At 44.4% G+C, this 15,759-nt stretch overlaps 2 protein-coding genes across 10 annotated transcripts in view; both read right to left on the bottom strand.

Annotated features, from left to right (window-relative positions):
• Positions 1 to 6,071, bottom strand: part of IPO9 (importin 9) — a 55,483-nt gene extending 49,412 nt beyond the window's left edge. For both annotated transcript variants that reach the window (XM_002914599.4, XM_034667029.1), the window contains exon 1: positions 5,850 to 6,071. In XM_002914599.4, the coding sequence (XP_002914645.1) occupies positions 5,850 to 6,012 (163 nt within the window). In that variant the 5' untranslated portion in view covers positions 6,013 to 6,071. The remainder of the gene's footprint in view (positions 1 to 5,849) is intronic.
• Positions 6,072 to 7,703: 1,632 nt separating this feature from the next.
• NAV1 (neuron navigator 1) overlaps positions 7,704 to 15,759 on the bottom strand; it is a 263,223-nt gene continuing 255,167 nt past the window's right edge. For all 8 annotated transcript variants that reach the window (XM_034667023.1, XM_034667024.1, XM_034667027.1 and 5 more), the window contains one exon: positions 7,704 to 14,532. In XM_034667023.1, coding sequence (XP_034522914.1) covers positions 14,437 to 14,532 — 96 coding nt within the window. In that variant the 3' untranslated portion in view covers positions 7,704 to 14,436. The remainder of the gene's footprint in view (positions 14,533 to 15,759) is intronic.

Below are 15,759 nucleotides of genomic sequence, written 5' to 3'. Positions count from 1 at the left end.
AATGATAACAATAGCTGGGAGCTCTCCACTCTAACACAAGCTTTAAACTAATCTTGTCTATTATTGAGATCATCAAAGATCACACCCCAATTTCCACTAATCACTTTTCTTCATATACTGCTGAGACTGCAAGGGATGGTGAGAGCAAGAGGCTATCAGGAGATTAAGATCCATGTGGGACCAAGAAACCTGAGTCAACTAGGGGATCTGTACCTACAACAAGCATTATAAGATAGATTACTCTGAAAGTTTATTTCCTCCACATAGGAAAGAAGAGACTTGAAAGTTCAAGTAATATGATTCTCTGCTCAAAAGCATTAATGGGAAAGAAAATCTTCAAATAATATAATCACCATTAACTAAAGACAAATTTTAAAAACAGACTGGATAAAGAACAGATTTTCTTTCAGGCTCCCACAGTTTCAAAATCAGTGGCCACATGATCAGCTCTGGTTTGGAAATCCCAAAATTTCAAAGACCAAGAACTCACTTGCATTAGCTTGTAAGAGGATATGAGGGAAAATTCAATTATTATTTATTTAATCCAATTTACTCTGCCAAGACTACATACCCATTAGAAATACGGGGGTATTACCAGAAAAGAGTTTCATACCATAAAACTTTAGTTTATTTAAAAGCAATATGAAGAATTGTTCACAAGGAGTGATAGTGGTGGTATGGTGATGGGTGAACTCTGTGCTTTAAAACTAATGCACAGAAGGAAAAGCCAGAAAAAATATCCTCAAGTTCTCTGACTTGTTTTAAACCATCAACATGGCTGCTCCAATCCAGTGCTGATTTCTGCTAAGTAGTAAAAATCCTATTTACAGATACTTACTTAACAGAGACGATATATTTTTTGAAGAAATGCAACTAAGTATATCTGTAAAGAAAAGGTACTTTTACTTATATTTGTGTGTATCGGGGGATTTCCAGTTTTGATGATTCGTGTCTTTAACATAATTTCTTTAGAAAGCATTAGAAAGAACAGCTGAATAACTTGCTTTGGAATGATTAAAGCAGAAAAGTACAAGAGACACAGACGTACATAGCTGTTTTATTTTGTCTTGCTTGAAAAGGACAATTCAGATTAAACTAAGATTCAATCTACAGTCAATTAAGCCGAAGGGGGACCACTGAAATGGGTTGTATGAGGTTCGCTTTCTAACGCCATTTTCGTTAGATTTATTTTCTCTAGTTCCTTTTCCCAAGGTGAAGTAAGATAGAGCCATTCTGTCAATCTGGGTTTTCACCCTGACTGTAGATTCTTGAGTACTTTTTATCCAGCCCCAAATGGTAGCCTCTGACATCCTTTCTAAGAAAGCACTTGCCCTCCTCCCTTAACTCATTCTCTCACTTTTTAGACTTTTGCTCTGCTCTCTCATTATCCTTCCTCCCCTTTCACCCCACTAGGCAAAAATATTATACGTCTAAAACTTGGCTTAGAAGGGAAGATCCAAAGGAGAGCATGGAGGATAAAGGATAAGTTAAGAAACATATGCTATTGGTCTTAAGGGTCTACTAAAGAGACATGAGAATTGGTAGTGCTTTGATACGGAAGCTACTACTAGGAAGAACTGTGAACAGGGTTTGGTTGGGAAAGGAGGTAGTTCTGAGTAAAGCTCTGGAGGAGCCCCCCTTTTCTCATGGGGGTTGGTAAGCACCACAAAACCACAGCTGAAAGGAAAAAGAAAACTCCACACTGGCCTTTTTCCGAGCGTGGCCGCCTTCCGCTCGGCTCAGTGCCCGCCACATGCCCAGGAGTGCGTCTGGATCCTTGAGGGGCTCCCTTCGCAGGTGACAGTGCTTACGCTATACTGTAAGAGAGCCAGAAAAGTGCCCATGAGAACCAGAAAGCAAACTTCCAGCTAGCAGGAACATCTCTCTAGGCATCTAAGATGGGGGAATCAACACAGATATCTGGGCAGCATCTGAATGCCAGGAAAAGTGAGGGAGAGATACTTCCCCCCCTCCCCAGTTCAATATAATGGTGATGGAAAAAAGTATTTTATGTGATGTATCTGCTGGCAGCAAGACAGAAAAGACTAAGTCAAAGCCAAATGGTGGGGGAAAATGTCTTCACTTCCAATAGACTGAAAGAAATAACTAAGAGAAGAAAATGACCTAGGGTCTAAATTTGGTTACGTAAGAAAGTCTGTTATGCTGGCCTGGAGAATTAAAGCTTAGGAATGAAAACAACTCATTCTACCACTTGGGTGATGCTGCTCTTCGGGGAAAGTAGAGACAGAAGGAAAACCTTTATTCTAAGATATAAAAAAGTAAAGCATAAATACACGAAAAATAAAGAGCTGATATCCTCAAAAGTCATGATCTTATAAGTTAGACAAAAAAGAGAAGCTCAGTAGACAACATTAGACTTTGATGTGAGAGATCTCTGGCAGTTCACAGCCCTTCTGATCTTTTTTAATTATTATGTTTATAAAATGCTTGATATGACCCTGCCTATTAAATAAAATAAGAAGTAGAGAATGCTCTAACAGATCAAAAGAATTTTATTTTTACTCTGTCGAGGCAGAACTCAATTCCTGCAAACTCTGCTGATCAAACTCAAAATCTCTATCTTCCTAAGAAAAAAAGAAAGGGTACCATTTATCTGCTAGAATACTGTAATAGCAGAGGCACTTCCAAACTTTCAAGTAATATGCTTCTCAATTCCGGATGGGAGTGTGTCTGAAGAAGGTGGTTTGTGGCACCATCTCCTTCTCTAATGAACCACTGTTAAATAGAGTTTCTATTCAGAAAGGTTTGTTGGGTTTCCCTCAGATTCCAAGTGACTGGGGAAGATGGAAAGCACAGGAACTCAAGAAAATCATTCCACACACCATGCTGATATTATCTTGATCCTTTTGAAATCAACCCAGTATCAGAGATGGATCTCTCACATATATACACTTCCTTGGCTTAGACTTAAGAGAATAGGCTCCCATTCTGGAAAACATGATAACTAATTGTTTCTTAGAAAATATCAGTTGGCAGACTAAATGACCAGAATGTACTCTGGGCTCCAGCAATCTCAATTTTCTAGGATAAATGCTTCTTAAAATCTCATCTTCCCAAGAATCTGGTCAAAACATGTCAATCTCTCTTGCCTGTCCATTTAACAGAGGCTTAACAAATGATCTGTGTCCTTTCCCTCAAAATTAGAAATTCTTCCACTTAAGCTCCAGGACTAGGACCTGGCAACCAAGGAAGGTGGTACCCTTGTTCGTCAAAAGGAGCAGACTGGTTAATCTTATAGATCAACTGGGACCAGTCTTCCATGTGAGGCAATAATAAATAGTTCACAAAGACAGTGTAGTTATTTGAGGGGACAGAGGGACTAGAAACAACCAGATTTGGTTGTCATCTGACATTAGGCCCCAGGAACCAAAAAGATCAAAAGATTACCAGAATACAATAATAAACACCAACTCTCGGATTTCTCATTAACTTCAAGTTTTAAGGAAGTGTGTTTCCTAGGACCAGAAAGCAAGGTTCTTCCACTAGGATAAAATTAAACTGTGAAGCAACTCCAAAGGAATGGAAAATGATTTGTTCATTGATTTACAAGAATGGTTCCTACTTTGGCCTGCAGGGTGTTCTAATACGATAGGAAGAGCAGTGTCCTACCAGTTTCATCAGGACAGATAGTTGGCTAAACCCTGGCTGAGAAGCCAGGTGCTATATTTTCGTGTAAAGGAAGGCAATGGCTAGTGGAAAAGAAACTAGTGATCATGTTAAGGAACAATTTGAGACTCAGAACATAAGACAGGAGATACTCTGGACCCAATGGCAAAAAATAACTTGGCAAAGACCATAGAAGAGGAAAGGAGAGAAGTGAGGAATGGACCATCACCCTCCATCTAAAAGAGGTTACTGTAAAGGGGTGAATTTTTTCATTTTTAAATAAACATAAGGAATTGGATTATTTAAAAACGCAAATAGCCTCCAAAGGGTCCAAAGCACTGCAATCAACTCCAGAGACCTAGCCCAACCCTGTACATCACATCCTAACCCTGTGAGTCATATGCCTTAGTACTAGACCATCAGTATCAGGTCACTGTATTATAGCCTTTTCATGTAGCACAGCATGCCTGATAGCACATTACCAGTAAGTTAAGGTGTGTGTGTGTTTCAGTCTATTCCTGTCTGTGGCCTTAAATCAAACGCAAAATTCTGCACTTCTGTTTAATTTTAGATTTCAAGACCCCAAAAGATGAAGAAAATGAGAGACCAGAATTTCAAAAAGATCTCAAGAAGTTTATACAATAATAGACTATGCCTAGATGAGACCATGGCATTGGCTAGAGAAGGATCAGAGCCCAAGTGGCACTGTTATTGGACAGTTAAAACATGCACCAAGGTTCACCTTTTGTTGGAAGGTGCCAGATATATCTGGGCACCAGGAACATTGAGCATCATTCAGGGAAGGCATCGGACCCTCAACTTTATTCAAGTAGTAACTTGAATGTGATGAGGTTCCTTTGCTTTGTCACTCTTTGCTTCCTCCTTCATATCCAAGGGAGGCAGAGACAATGTGAATAAAAAATTTTAATCTAGGAGACTATAATAGCTGCAATCAATCTATGCATGGCTCTCAAAGCTTTCTCCTAACCAGTGGTTGCTCCTATTGTAGGGTCTGACATTTTACAGAACAATGACAATTAAAATTAGGCCTTCAAAATGGTCCTTAACCTATTATATCCCAAATCTCAATGTATTTTCAACAGAAGGAAGTTCACTTTCAATAGCGATCTCATATTGTAAGAGAATACAAGATTAAAGCGGGATGTGTCTGAAGTTCTTTTTCAATAAAAATCCTAACCCTTGTAGGAGAGCAAACTCAAGGTTTTGAGTGTGACTGCTTAGTCCATGGACAATTTCCCATATCTCAGAAGAGGTCTCTAAGAGGTGGCTGAGCTGGGAGAAATTCTAAAGATTTGCAGTTCTTCCAGTGAAGCCCTGACAGGCCAAATATATTTCTTACATAAAGACCAAGAGGATTTTCCCTCCTCCTGTTTTAGGATCAAATTGTTCTTTGTAAAGTGGCTACACTAGGCCTGGTGAAAGGCCCACTCAGCAGGAAATTGACAGACAATCTCAAACCAATAGTTTATTTTTTCTCCATCACTTTAAAGCATATAACAGGAGTACGGGGACAAAGAGTCAAAGACAAAGGATCAGTTCCTTCAAATAGAAATGAACACAGGAACATTTAGTAAGTGTAAATTATTTTGAAAATTAACGGGGAGTACGATCAAGAAGGTGAATCATCTGCATATGCACTGATTTTGATTTCTGGAAAAACATTAAGAGGTAAAACGACAGCTAGGCTTATAACTCAGAGACAGAAACTTGTTTGATATGTACTAAGCTTTGACAGCCGCGTTCTCAAGGCTCTGCCCTCTCACCACTTCTAATAACTCCCTTTACTCTTTTCCCAGTACAACCGAGCTGGCGAAGAGGACAGCAAATGACCCTGGTCTAAACTCAAAAATGTTTCCCAGACCGCGCGACTTCCTCCAACAGCAGCAGGTCTAGCTCCATCTCGGTCCTCTGCAGATCCCAGGCTCCATCTAGCTTTTCTAGTCTCCACCCTCCCCCTCCCCTTCGAGGCTCCACCTCCCCCGACCCTCTCCTCCAGGCGCGCCTCCCCTCTCCCGGACTTTCGCAGCCACGGGGGACATCGTCCTCTCGCTTCCTACCCCACTTCTGTCTGCTGGGCCTCGGCGCCCAGATCTCCATTGGCTCAGGCTCCCCTTGCCCCCGGCCGGTCCGAAGCTGCGGCCAGCGGATCGTACGGCCGGCCCAGGTCCGACCCATCCTCGTGACGGTCCCGCCTCACTCACCCTCTGTCACCTCGAGCACCTTAATCTGTTCCTCGGCAGCCGCTCGCACCTCCTGCACTGGGGACAGGATCCCGGTGAGCGTATCCACCAACGCCTCCTTCAATCCTTGTGCCACTGGACCCGGCAGCCCGGAGGCCGCACCACCCGCTGCCGCTGCCGCCATCTTTCTTCCCTTCAGCCCGCCAGCCCCGCGGCCGGGACCCGCCACTAAATGACGGCTCCCGCGCGCGGCCAATCCGCGATGCCGCGCCTGCGCACCGGAGCAGGGCGGGAGCCAGAAGGGGGCGGGGAATTGGTCTAAGCCTCCAGAGACAGCGCCTCCTGTTGTATGGACGGAAGCTGCACTTTTTCCCGCAAGAATCACTTCGCATGTATGTGAAAACTGAGGTTAGGGGGCTTTTTCTAAAGTGGAACAGCAAGTTAGCAAACTCACTTGGAACAAACGCCATAGCATAGGACTTTAAATTCATGGATCTTTCAGGTATAAGATACTTTGTTAGGAGAGAGGAGGTGAAATGGGTGTAGAGCGCTTTAAGGAGAGAGGTCTGGGTCAGAAATTGCTATTTTAAACCAGTCTTTCCCCCCACCCCAAACACTGAAAAAAACCGTTGGCTCAAGTGAGCTTCTTCATCTCAGCCTCAAGAATTCAAAGGTAAGGGAAAAGAAACTGAAGTGGACTGGGCAGTGGGGAGTGGTCACCTGCAAAAGACCCAGTCCCTTGGTTTTCCAGCCTCGTTGAGCCCAACTTCAAAATTGTGGAGTATCTGGCCAGGAGAGGGCACCTGCGAGGGGAAGGGTATTTCCTCCAGAGTAAGTACTTGAATGACTATTTGAGAATGAATCCTATTCGTTGGGAACATATAAATTTTTTCCCCCTGAGAAATTGTGTCTGGACGTTTAAGGAGTGAAGGAACGTGAGTAGTTTAATATGGATATCCTAGGGCTGGTCGTAGGAAATGGCTGAAGATAATGCTAAATACTGGAGCAAGTGAATTATCCAGAGGGGTAAAAATGCAAGGCAGAATGTAAATAAAACAATCCGTTTCGAATTTTAAAAAATGCAGGGCAGGTTGGCAAGCATGTAGTGGCAGAGGGATAGAATGGCATGTTGTTGGAGTGGGAGGCTCTAGAGGAGGAGAACAGGTAATTTTTAGCAAGCTGTTAAGGTCGAGTGCCTTAAAATGGTTTCTAGGAACTCTGACTCTCATTCCCGAGTGACAGGAAACCAGATGGCAGTTCCTAGCCTAGTTTAAGACTATGACAGATAAATTGATAGTGATCTGGGGTTGTCAGTTCATCTGAGTATTCTTCCTAAAGATGGATTCCTTGATTTGAGGACAGCTCTAAACACATTTGTCATTTCCCATGTTTGAGGACAGGTGGGTTGTGTTACCACAATTTTATAGGAAAAAGATTGCTTGTTGGACCTTGGAATTCCACAGTAGGGAATAGTAGGACTTCTTTTCCTTCTTTCCTTGTTCCATTAGAGCAGCTTCTTTTTTCCTGGATTAATTCACTTTTACCCCTGGAAGAGAACAGGAAAGTCCAGAGGGTGGTAGAAGTTTTCAAGCATTGTGGCAGTGGATGGAGGACTCAAGAACCCCAAATTTTGGGCTGGTGAAGGAGGCTATGTCCACAGCGTGCAAGTAGGAATCCCCCCAAACCCCCACTTTCCCCAGCCAAAAGGTTCTAGAGCTTCTGCTTAGGATTTGAGGATCAGACATTTCCAGGCAGATGAGGTTTACGTCTTGGTTAGGCAATGACCACAAGCAGTCTCACCTTGCAGATCAAGGAATGGGCCACAAGATAAATGGAGACAGAAACCAGACAGAGAGGAACTAGAGAGAACCAGTGGACAATACAGGAGATAACTTTATTGAAACGCAAATGGAATCAAACAGATGAATCTTGCTGGGAGGAGACATGCCTGATGGAACAGAGGGCCCAGAGGAGAGGGGCCTCTGGCAATGATGGAGGAAGGCCTCTTCAGCTGGCCTGGCATGGATTTAATTTTCAACCAATTTGTTACTTAAAACAAATTACCGAGGGGACAGCTCAGCTCTCTTCATGATTGTTACCGCAACTATATACAACGGTTTGCTTTCCAGATTCAAATTTGCTTTCTCTACATTAGATATAAAAGGGGGTAGATTGAAAGAGGGGAGGGTCAAATGAGAAAAAACATAAACACACAGACACACACATATCCTGGTTTGGGGCTTTATGTCCAATAAATAAAAAAAAAAAAAAACAACACCCAAAACCTGGTGCAAAAACTCCTGCCCACTTTCCACCTGAGGATTGCCATGCATTTGAGAATCACAGACTCCATCACATACACAGTGCTGTCTAAAACAGGATGGGGGTGGGTGGGGGGAGGGAAGGAAAGGAATCTGGTAGGGGTTGGAATTCTTTTTAAAAAAAGATTGTTCTGTTAAAAAAAAAAACACAACACAAAAAACAACAGTAACAAAAGCCATTAAGTGGGAGGTTCCTGCAGAGCAGTAGCCCAGACACTGGCTGGGATACGGGAGCTCTTGGCTTATCATCTAACATCTTCAGTCTCCAAGGAACGGCAGGGAAGCAGGGAGATCCCACAGGAGATGACCAAAGGCCCGCCATCGGCCTTTGGGGGGACCAAAAGGGTGATTTTAGTGCAATCTGTTTTACACTTGCCTTCCTCCAGCTTAGTTCCTCCCCAGATGCTTGGTCCTAGATTTCAAGAGGCCTAGTATTAGCACATTACTTTGTCCTGTACCCGTAAGCTCCCTCTCAGGGAAAACTGACGAACTTGAAACAAATACAGTTGTCAACAGCCTCCTCTACCCCACGGCCCCATCAGCTAGAATCTGTGAATCTGGAAAAGTAAGAAGCTCCTCTCAGATTTTTTTTTTTTAAGGATTTTATTTGATCACTGTGGCTGAGTAATTCTGTACCCTAGGCTTGGCATGGGGAAAGGAAAGGATGAGCCGAAAGATTTAGTTGCCCCTGTCTTGCATCTTCATTGTGCTTCAGTCCCTCCCGTGAGCCAAGCAGAGCATGGAGATGGGGTCTTCCTGGGGGTTCTGGAGCCCCCCGCTGCCTTGGGGAAGGAGGTTCTAGCCAGGTTTCTCGGACCCAGCAGTGCCCTTTAGAACTCAACTAAAGGAGAGGGGATGTTGCTAAGAGCACAAGTTGCCATGGAAATACAAACGAGCTTTTCTGACTTTTCTCATCCTATTATATAATCAGAAAAAGGCTCGGAGTAGATATAATCCAGCAGAAGAGCAGTCTGGAAGAGACCTCCAACTGCTTTCTTCTGCTACAGCCCATTAGTTTCCCAGGTAAAAATTTCAGAGCCAGGAGATTTTTCTCTGAAGACTGTGTTCAACTAGAAGAGATGCCAGCATTCCCCCTAACATCTGCCCGAAGGCACACGTACCTTTTCTTTCTGCGTTAAATAAAAGGAAAGACAGAAACATAAGGAAACACAGGAAAGGTCACTTTGAAATTAATGCAAAAGCCTGAATTATAACCTAGGACCTTCTTATTTTTTGGTCCTAAAGCTCCTCAGTGTGGGGACTCTGCTACTTGCCTTTCCCTTTAAAAAAGTTAATTTCACACTGTAGCGTGCATCAGAATTTCCAAGACGGTTTGTTAAAACACAAATGGCTGGGCCCTCTCCCTAGTTTCTGATTCAGTAGGTCTGAGATGGGGCCTGAGAATTTCATTTTTAACAAGTTCCCAGATGTTGCTGCTGCTACTGCTGGTCTGGAAACATAAGTTGAAAACCAGTATTTCAAGAAATGGAAGAGTTCAATCAAGGAACCAAGGCTCCATTTACTTTCATGACCACTCTTGTCAACAGAAAATTCACCATGGCATAATCCTTCAGAAAAATAGCCAAAACATCCAACTGGGAGGACCCAGTATACATAGGTTTAATTTGCAACTGTAATGGTCTCTATGCAGCCTCCAAATTTCTATCGGGGTCCTCATCTTCTAGTTTACTTCTGTTTCCCAGGGTCTCTGGCTGGCAGCGCTTGCCTCCAGGGCTAGGCTGAGCGCACACCCACACACACATGGATCCTCAGCTGTGGGGAGAGCCAAGTTGGTGGCCCCATATATCCCTGATCAGGTTGGTTGAGGACTCATGAATAGATAAAGCTGATTCAAGTATAAAGGGCAGTATCTTCAGGCATTGGCCTTTTGGGAACACAGTGTCCCTAAGACCATTTTATTACTTATGGCCTCTTTAGTGAAGCCAAGAACCACTAGTAGCCAGAACTTGCTAGTAGTTCCTCGTCATCAGAAGAGTATACCAGTATTATATTAGTATATCCATCAGTAAACCCTCTGGAAATACACATTTCATCCCATCAGTGGAGGTGACTTATAGTCTGCTTATTAGTGTCAGCTTAGCTAAGCCCCAAGAAGAAGAAAAAAAAAGTATGATGAGGCGTTACGTTTGGTGATCTGGATTACTTTAACACTTAAACCCTGTATTAAACCTGTGATTAGGACAAGAACAGCTTCCTTTCCTAAACACCCTGCAATAAAGAATCCTTAGAATCTCCAGTAGGTCTCCTGATGCTGGCTTGTAGGACCAAGTTGCACTCAATCTGGCAAATTTCACCTATAAGCTGGGTTTCTGTATATGGCTGTCCTCTCAGGTGATGATGTGGTGTTTGTGAGAAAGAGCAGGCTCCTGTCTTCCTACTCTTTTGGAATACTACAGGAACTAGTTTCCTCTGAGACTGGAAGGGAGTGTCCCTCTGAATAGTGTGGCCCTCGTGTCAGGGAGATAGGAGCGGAGACATGGTGAGAGGAGGTCCATTGGGAGTCTTGCAAACCAGGAAAACCAAAAAGCCAGAAATGAAATGAAAAAAAAAAATCCCTATTTCTTCTGAAATCCTTAAGGAGTATGAAGGGATTAGTTAGAAGGCTGGTAATTCAAGACCAAAATGTAGCATGCCAATCAATAAGGACTTCATTGTAGGGTCTGTCCATGGATGGCACATCTTTCTTCCCTGTTAGCCTCTAGCTTCCCAATGGTCAGACTACATGAAAAAGACGTTGGTATAAGGAGTCACACAAAGACAGAGAGAAGCACCGTGGAGCTGCCACAAAGCATAGATTTTTAAAAAATATTCTGAAGCCTCAGAAGTTAGGAAACGGCAACAGCAAAGTGCTCTTGAGAGGGAGAGGGAGTAGGAAAGACACACACAGACATCAGGTCCCGTATTAGCCTCCAATTACCTAGTATTTTATTTTTAATGCCTGGGCAGGGATCGAGAAACACATACACTGGACAAAATATGTTGGTCATCTTCATCCAGAAATGAGAGGGAGTCTACGGAGGAACTGCTTCCGGAGTCATGGCTCTCCCCAGAAGCTGATGTTGGGTATTGAACCATGTCATCTGCTAGCCCACTTTGGTGAGGAATGGAGTGGCGGGTCTGGAGAGGAGAGGGAGAGACACATCCGAGTCCTACATAGGCTGGGTTCTTCTGAAGGTGCCTGGGGGCTGAGAAGTTAGCTGTGGGACCCAGTTTTCATTTTCGGAGGGATCCCAGTAGTCTCAACTAAGAAGCAGGTGCGTAGGTAGGAGAGAATGCTGTGGATTCGCTCTTGCCATGAATTCTAGGGCAGTAAGGGGGAGCTCAGGTTTTCTGCTTCAGAGAAGTCTGGATGAGCACCCCAAGGGGTTATAGCACCATGAGGAGGCTCAACCTTTTGCAGTTGCCACATAAGCATGATTCCTTGGTGAGACGACAGATCCCCACAATGAGGGGCCCAAGTGTGCAACTGTAAACAGGGTCCCAGGCTCCAGAGGGAAAGCTGAGGCTGCAGTGCCACCTCATTAGATGGGAATACACTTTTTGGAGGAAAGCAACTAGAGACCTGGGCTAAATGCAGCAGTCAACTCAGAGTAGAGGGTGGTGGGTCCCAGAAATAGAGAGTAAAATTCGTAACGTGAGAGGCCTCCAAAATCAACCTGCTGAGGATCCAAGTAAAATTCACGGTGGTATCCATGGTTATCAGGGAGCCAAGAATCCCTTTGGAGGTCTGAGGCAGTTGGAATGGAGGAAGGGGTTCTCCCCTTTCCTTTTTCTCAAGTAGCCAGTAATATCCATGATAGAAGGCACTGGCTGGGCAGCACCAGAAAGTAGAGAGTTAAGGGCTCAACCACCTGATCAAGATGGCATTAGAAGTCTGAGCCTTGCCATGGGACTGGAGCTAAGGACAGGGTTCAGAAGAGGCCTCGGTCCAAAGAAGGCCCATCCGGTCTTCCCTTCCTTCCAAGTTAGAACACCCAGCTCTGGGGCCTCCTCATTCTGCACAGCAGAGACCTTAAGGCAGTGATATCAGCACCATCCTTGAATGAACAGCCTCTTCCCACCACAGAATTGCATATTTTACAGCTGAGCTGGTTGGGGATCTTCACAGCTCATGGACTTAGCAGCAAAAGCAGTAACAGTCTCCAGCACAGAGGACCCTGTCACCCCTGGGAGCTACCAGATGAATGCAGAAGCTTTCTTGGGGAGCAGCCTGAACCATCTATCGGACCTCAATGGAAAGATTCTGATAGGAAGAGTCAGATGCATGGACTCGTTGGTTGGGTGGGACAGAACAGTCCGGATGAGTATGCCTGTAGATTCTGATAAGGTCTTGTGCTACATAGAAATCTGAAGAACACACACTTGGACCCAGGCTCATCGCATGTCTTTGATCTGCAGAGCCCTGAAACTTCATCCTCACCAGGCAGGTCAGCCTGGATCTCATCCCACAGGGGCTTCCAGAAGTGGCAGGAACAGGACTTGTCCACTTGAGATAAGCAAGGTTCCATAGTCCTTCAGGGTCCCTCTTCAGGGATCCCAGATCTTCCGCCCCTCATGTATGAGACATCTGATCAAAGGCTTCTTTCTAGCTGGCACCTTGGGCTTTGGCTACATTTCTTAGAAGATCCTGAGGGTCTACATAAGCAGGGGATGTGCACTTAATGGAGGTTAAGATTTCCAACTGGACTGTGAACACCACGGCTCAAGTCTTGCCTTGTTTTTTTAAACCTGGTGACTGGCAGACAGTAAGTACTCAGTAAGTGTTTGCTGAGTGAAGGCATGTAGACTGCCAGGCCTTTGGGTAACTCCTATTGAAGGTGGATCCCTTTAGAAGGCAGATCTTTGCCACCAAATCAAACTCCTTGAACCTTATATTCTGATTGGGAGTATTTCATACGGATGTCCAGTCTCCTATCAGTGAGAATTTACTTGTCAAGAACAAATAGTAAAGGCCAGCTATGGATTTTGGATTCAGTTGAGCAGAGCGGCCACTATCAGAATAGTGCAGTGAGGGGCCCAACAGGCCCCAAGACAAAGGAATATTCCCAGTTCCCTGGTTTTCCTCCCATCCAGTGTGGAGCTCAGAGTAGATCTTCTATCAGCATGGGGTGACAAACTCTCAGACCAGAGGCTGGCCGCTGAGCTCCCAGGCAGAACGTGTGCTTTCTCCAAAGGGAAGTCAAGGTTCTTCTCCTACTACTTCTGTCTGAGCCAATGCTTTGGTCTCCTGTAAGTCCCAAGGATGCCAAAAATAGTGACGTGGCAGGCATCTCACTAGTCCCAATTAGATGGCATCAGATTCTCTGAAGAAAACCCACTTGGAAAAGCCAAACTAGCCCTAGGAAAAGCAACCCAAGCATTTTGTGGACATGAGAGAAAATGGAAAAAAAAAAAAAAAAAGAAAGAAAAGGAAAATAAATAGACACATGGGAGGGGAAAAAAAACAAAACAAAAAGCGAAAATAAAAAATAAAAAAAGTAGGGTTTATTGACTCTCATGCATGTTAAATTAGAGGGTATAAGACAGAGCTAGCAGTCTTTCTCTGAAGGCCGGAATGCTGTTGTTGTGGTTTGGTGACTTCCGAGATAGGCAGCCATCTTGTCATCGTCCCCTACGTCATCCAGGGATGGGCAGCACGCTCTCTACCTTGGCAACTGCTTCCTCTCTCTCCAGCGTCGTTTCCTTTCTTTCTTTCTTTCTTTTTTTTAAATACTTTTACAGATTGATTTAAACATTTTTTAAACCACATGCTTCTTTTTCTGAGCTCCAGCCAGATCTCTGGGGGAAGAGTTATTGGCAGTGGTCACGGAACTCGGAAGGGTCTGCGAGAAATTCTGGGGAGCGTCTGCCTCCCTCAGACTTCCCCACACCGGGCTCTCTCTCCCAGAGCTGCTCATGAGAATCAGTTAGGAACTGCTGCAGGTTTTTCTGATGTCTTCTGAACCCCTCCCCAGAAAGCCTAGGAGTTTTTAATTGAGACACGAAATCAAGGAAAAAGACCCAGAATCATCTTTTCCCCAAAGTCATGAGAGGAGGCCAGTAAATGTATCTAGGGGACACAAGTTTCCAAACTCTACCCCACCAGTCCTTACTAGCAAGTTCTCAAGGTGCAGCACCAAGAACCTGCCCTCTTTCTTCACCTCCTCCTCCCCCTCCTGTTCTCGTGGGCCGGAGAGCCAGTGCTCTGAAGAAGAGAGGGGAGAGGAGGAGAGAACGTCGTTGATGCCAGCATTCTGCTGTCCGGGGTGACAGGGACTGCTCGACCCTCAAAGCGTGGCCTGGAGGTTGGGGTCCAGGATGGTTTCTCGATCTGGAGACTCAATGTAATTGGCAGCTTCTTGAAGTTTCAGCAGCATGGCCATCTAAAGAGGGGCAAAAGGATGGATTCATGAGTCGGGACTCAGGGTCCTGCCCACAGAAGGGAAACATAAAGCAATCTAGATCAGGGGTCTGATCCTTAGTTCGGAAGTGATGAAGGGCCCAGAGAGCGTACAGGTGGCTCACGAAAAGGTAGCAATGGTTACTTCAACCGTGTCTGTAAGCGTGTGCGTGTGATGCTCGGGAGTGTCTCGGCTATACAAGGTACTGTGCTGTGATTGGGGAGGGATGCTCAAACAAGACAGCCTCTGCCTCCTAGGCGTTCACACTCAGGAGAGGACAGAAGGCCTGGACATATCTACTGGGAGAGATGTGGGAAGTGGCTGTAAGAACGTCTGTGTTTGTCAATTTCTTCCAAAATAGATCATAATCGAATAGACTCAGTCTTATCACGGGCCAGTCCTGCACACCCACCCCCTGCCCCAACTCACAGCCTAGTGCTTCGTGTCGGGTCTAAACACTTCAGTGTATTCACCTCCTTCCTCCTTCCCTCTTTACCTCTCTCCCGCTCCCATGCTTCTTCAAGACGGTGACCCTTCCGTTTCAGCTAAGTACACCTGGCTGGTTCTCTCCTGAATCTGCTCTTCACCCTTCTATTTACGTGATTATTAACAGTCTTCCAATTTAATGGCTTTTTTTTTTTAAACACAGGTAACAACTGTTTTTAACAAAGTCAAAATTTAAATTAAAATGTATTATGACTTAAGTGGAAGAATTTCTCACTTGCCACGTTAAACTGCAAGGTCACAGGAGTGGTGCTGCACGTTAAAATTTTAACACAAACTGCCAAGTTATCTTCCCAAATGGCTTTGCTAACGAACACTCCCACCAGCGGAGAATGAAGTCTGTGCTTCTATCCACACTATTTCTGCCAATGTGAAATGGTTTTCTCCTTGTTTTGATGTTGTATTTCCACAACTATTAGAGGAGTTAAGGATCTTTTTATATTTTTATAAAATATTTTTGCACTTCCTCTAGTCAAATGCCTATTCATATCCTTTGTCCATTCTTCCAATTGGAAATTTTATGAGAAGTTTCATATATTCTAGGCAACAATCGTCTTTTGGTTACAAGCCTTGCAAATATTTGCCCCTAGTTGGTCATTTGTCTCAGACTACTTTTCACAGCCGTTCATGAAATCCACTGAACCGAGACAATCCTCAGGATAATACCAGAGTAGAGGGAGAGAGAGGTAGAGACAGAGTGTACAT

This window comes from Ailuropoda melanoleuca, chromosome 8 (assembly GCF_002007445.2).
Source record: "Ailuropoda melanoleuca isolate Jingjing chromosome 8, ASM200744v2, whole genome shotgun sequence".
In the NCBI taxonomy this organism is placed as follows: Eukaryota; Metazoa; Chordata; class Mammalia; order Carnivora; family Ursidae; genus Ailuropoda; species Ailuropoda melanoleuca.
Note: the sequence above shows the minus strand (reverse complement) of the source record. Positions and strands in the feature narration are given on the sequence as shown.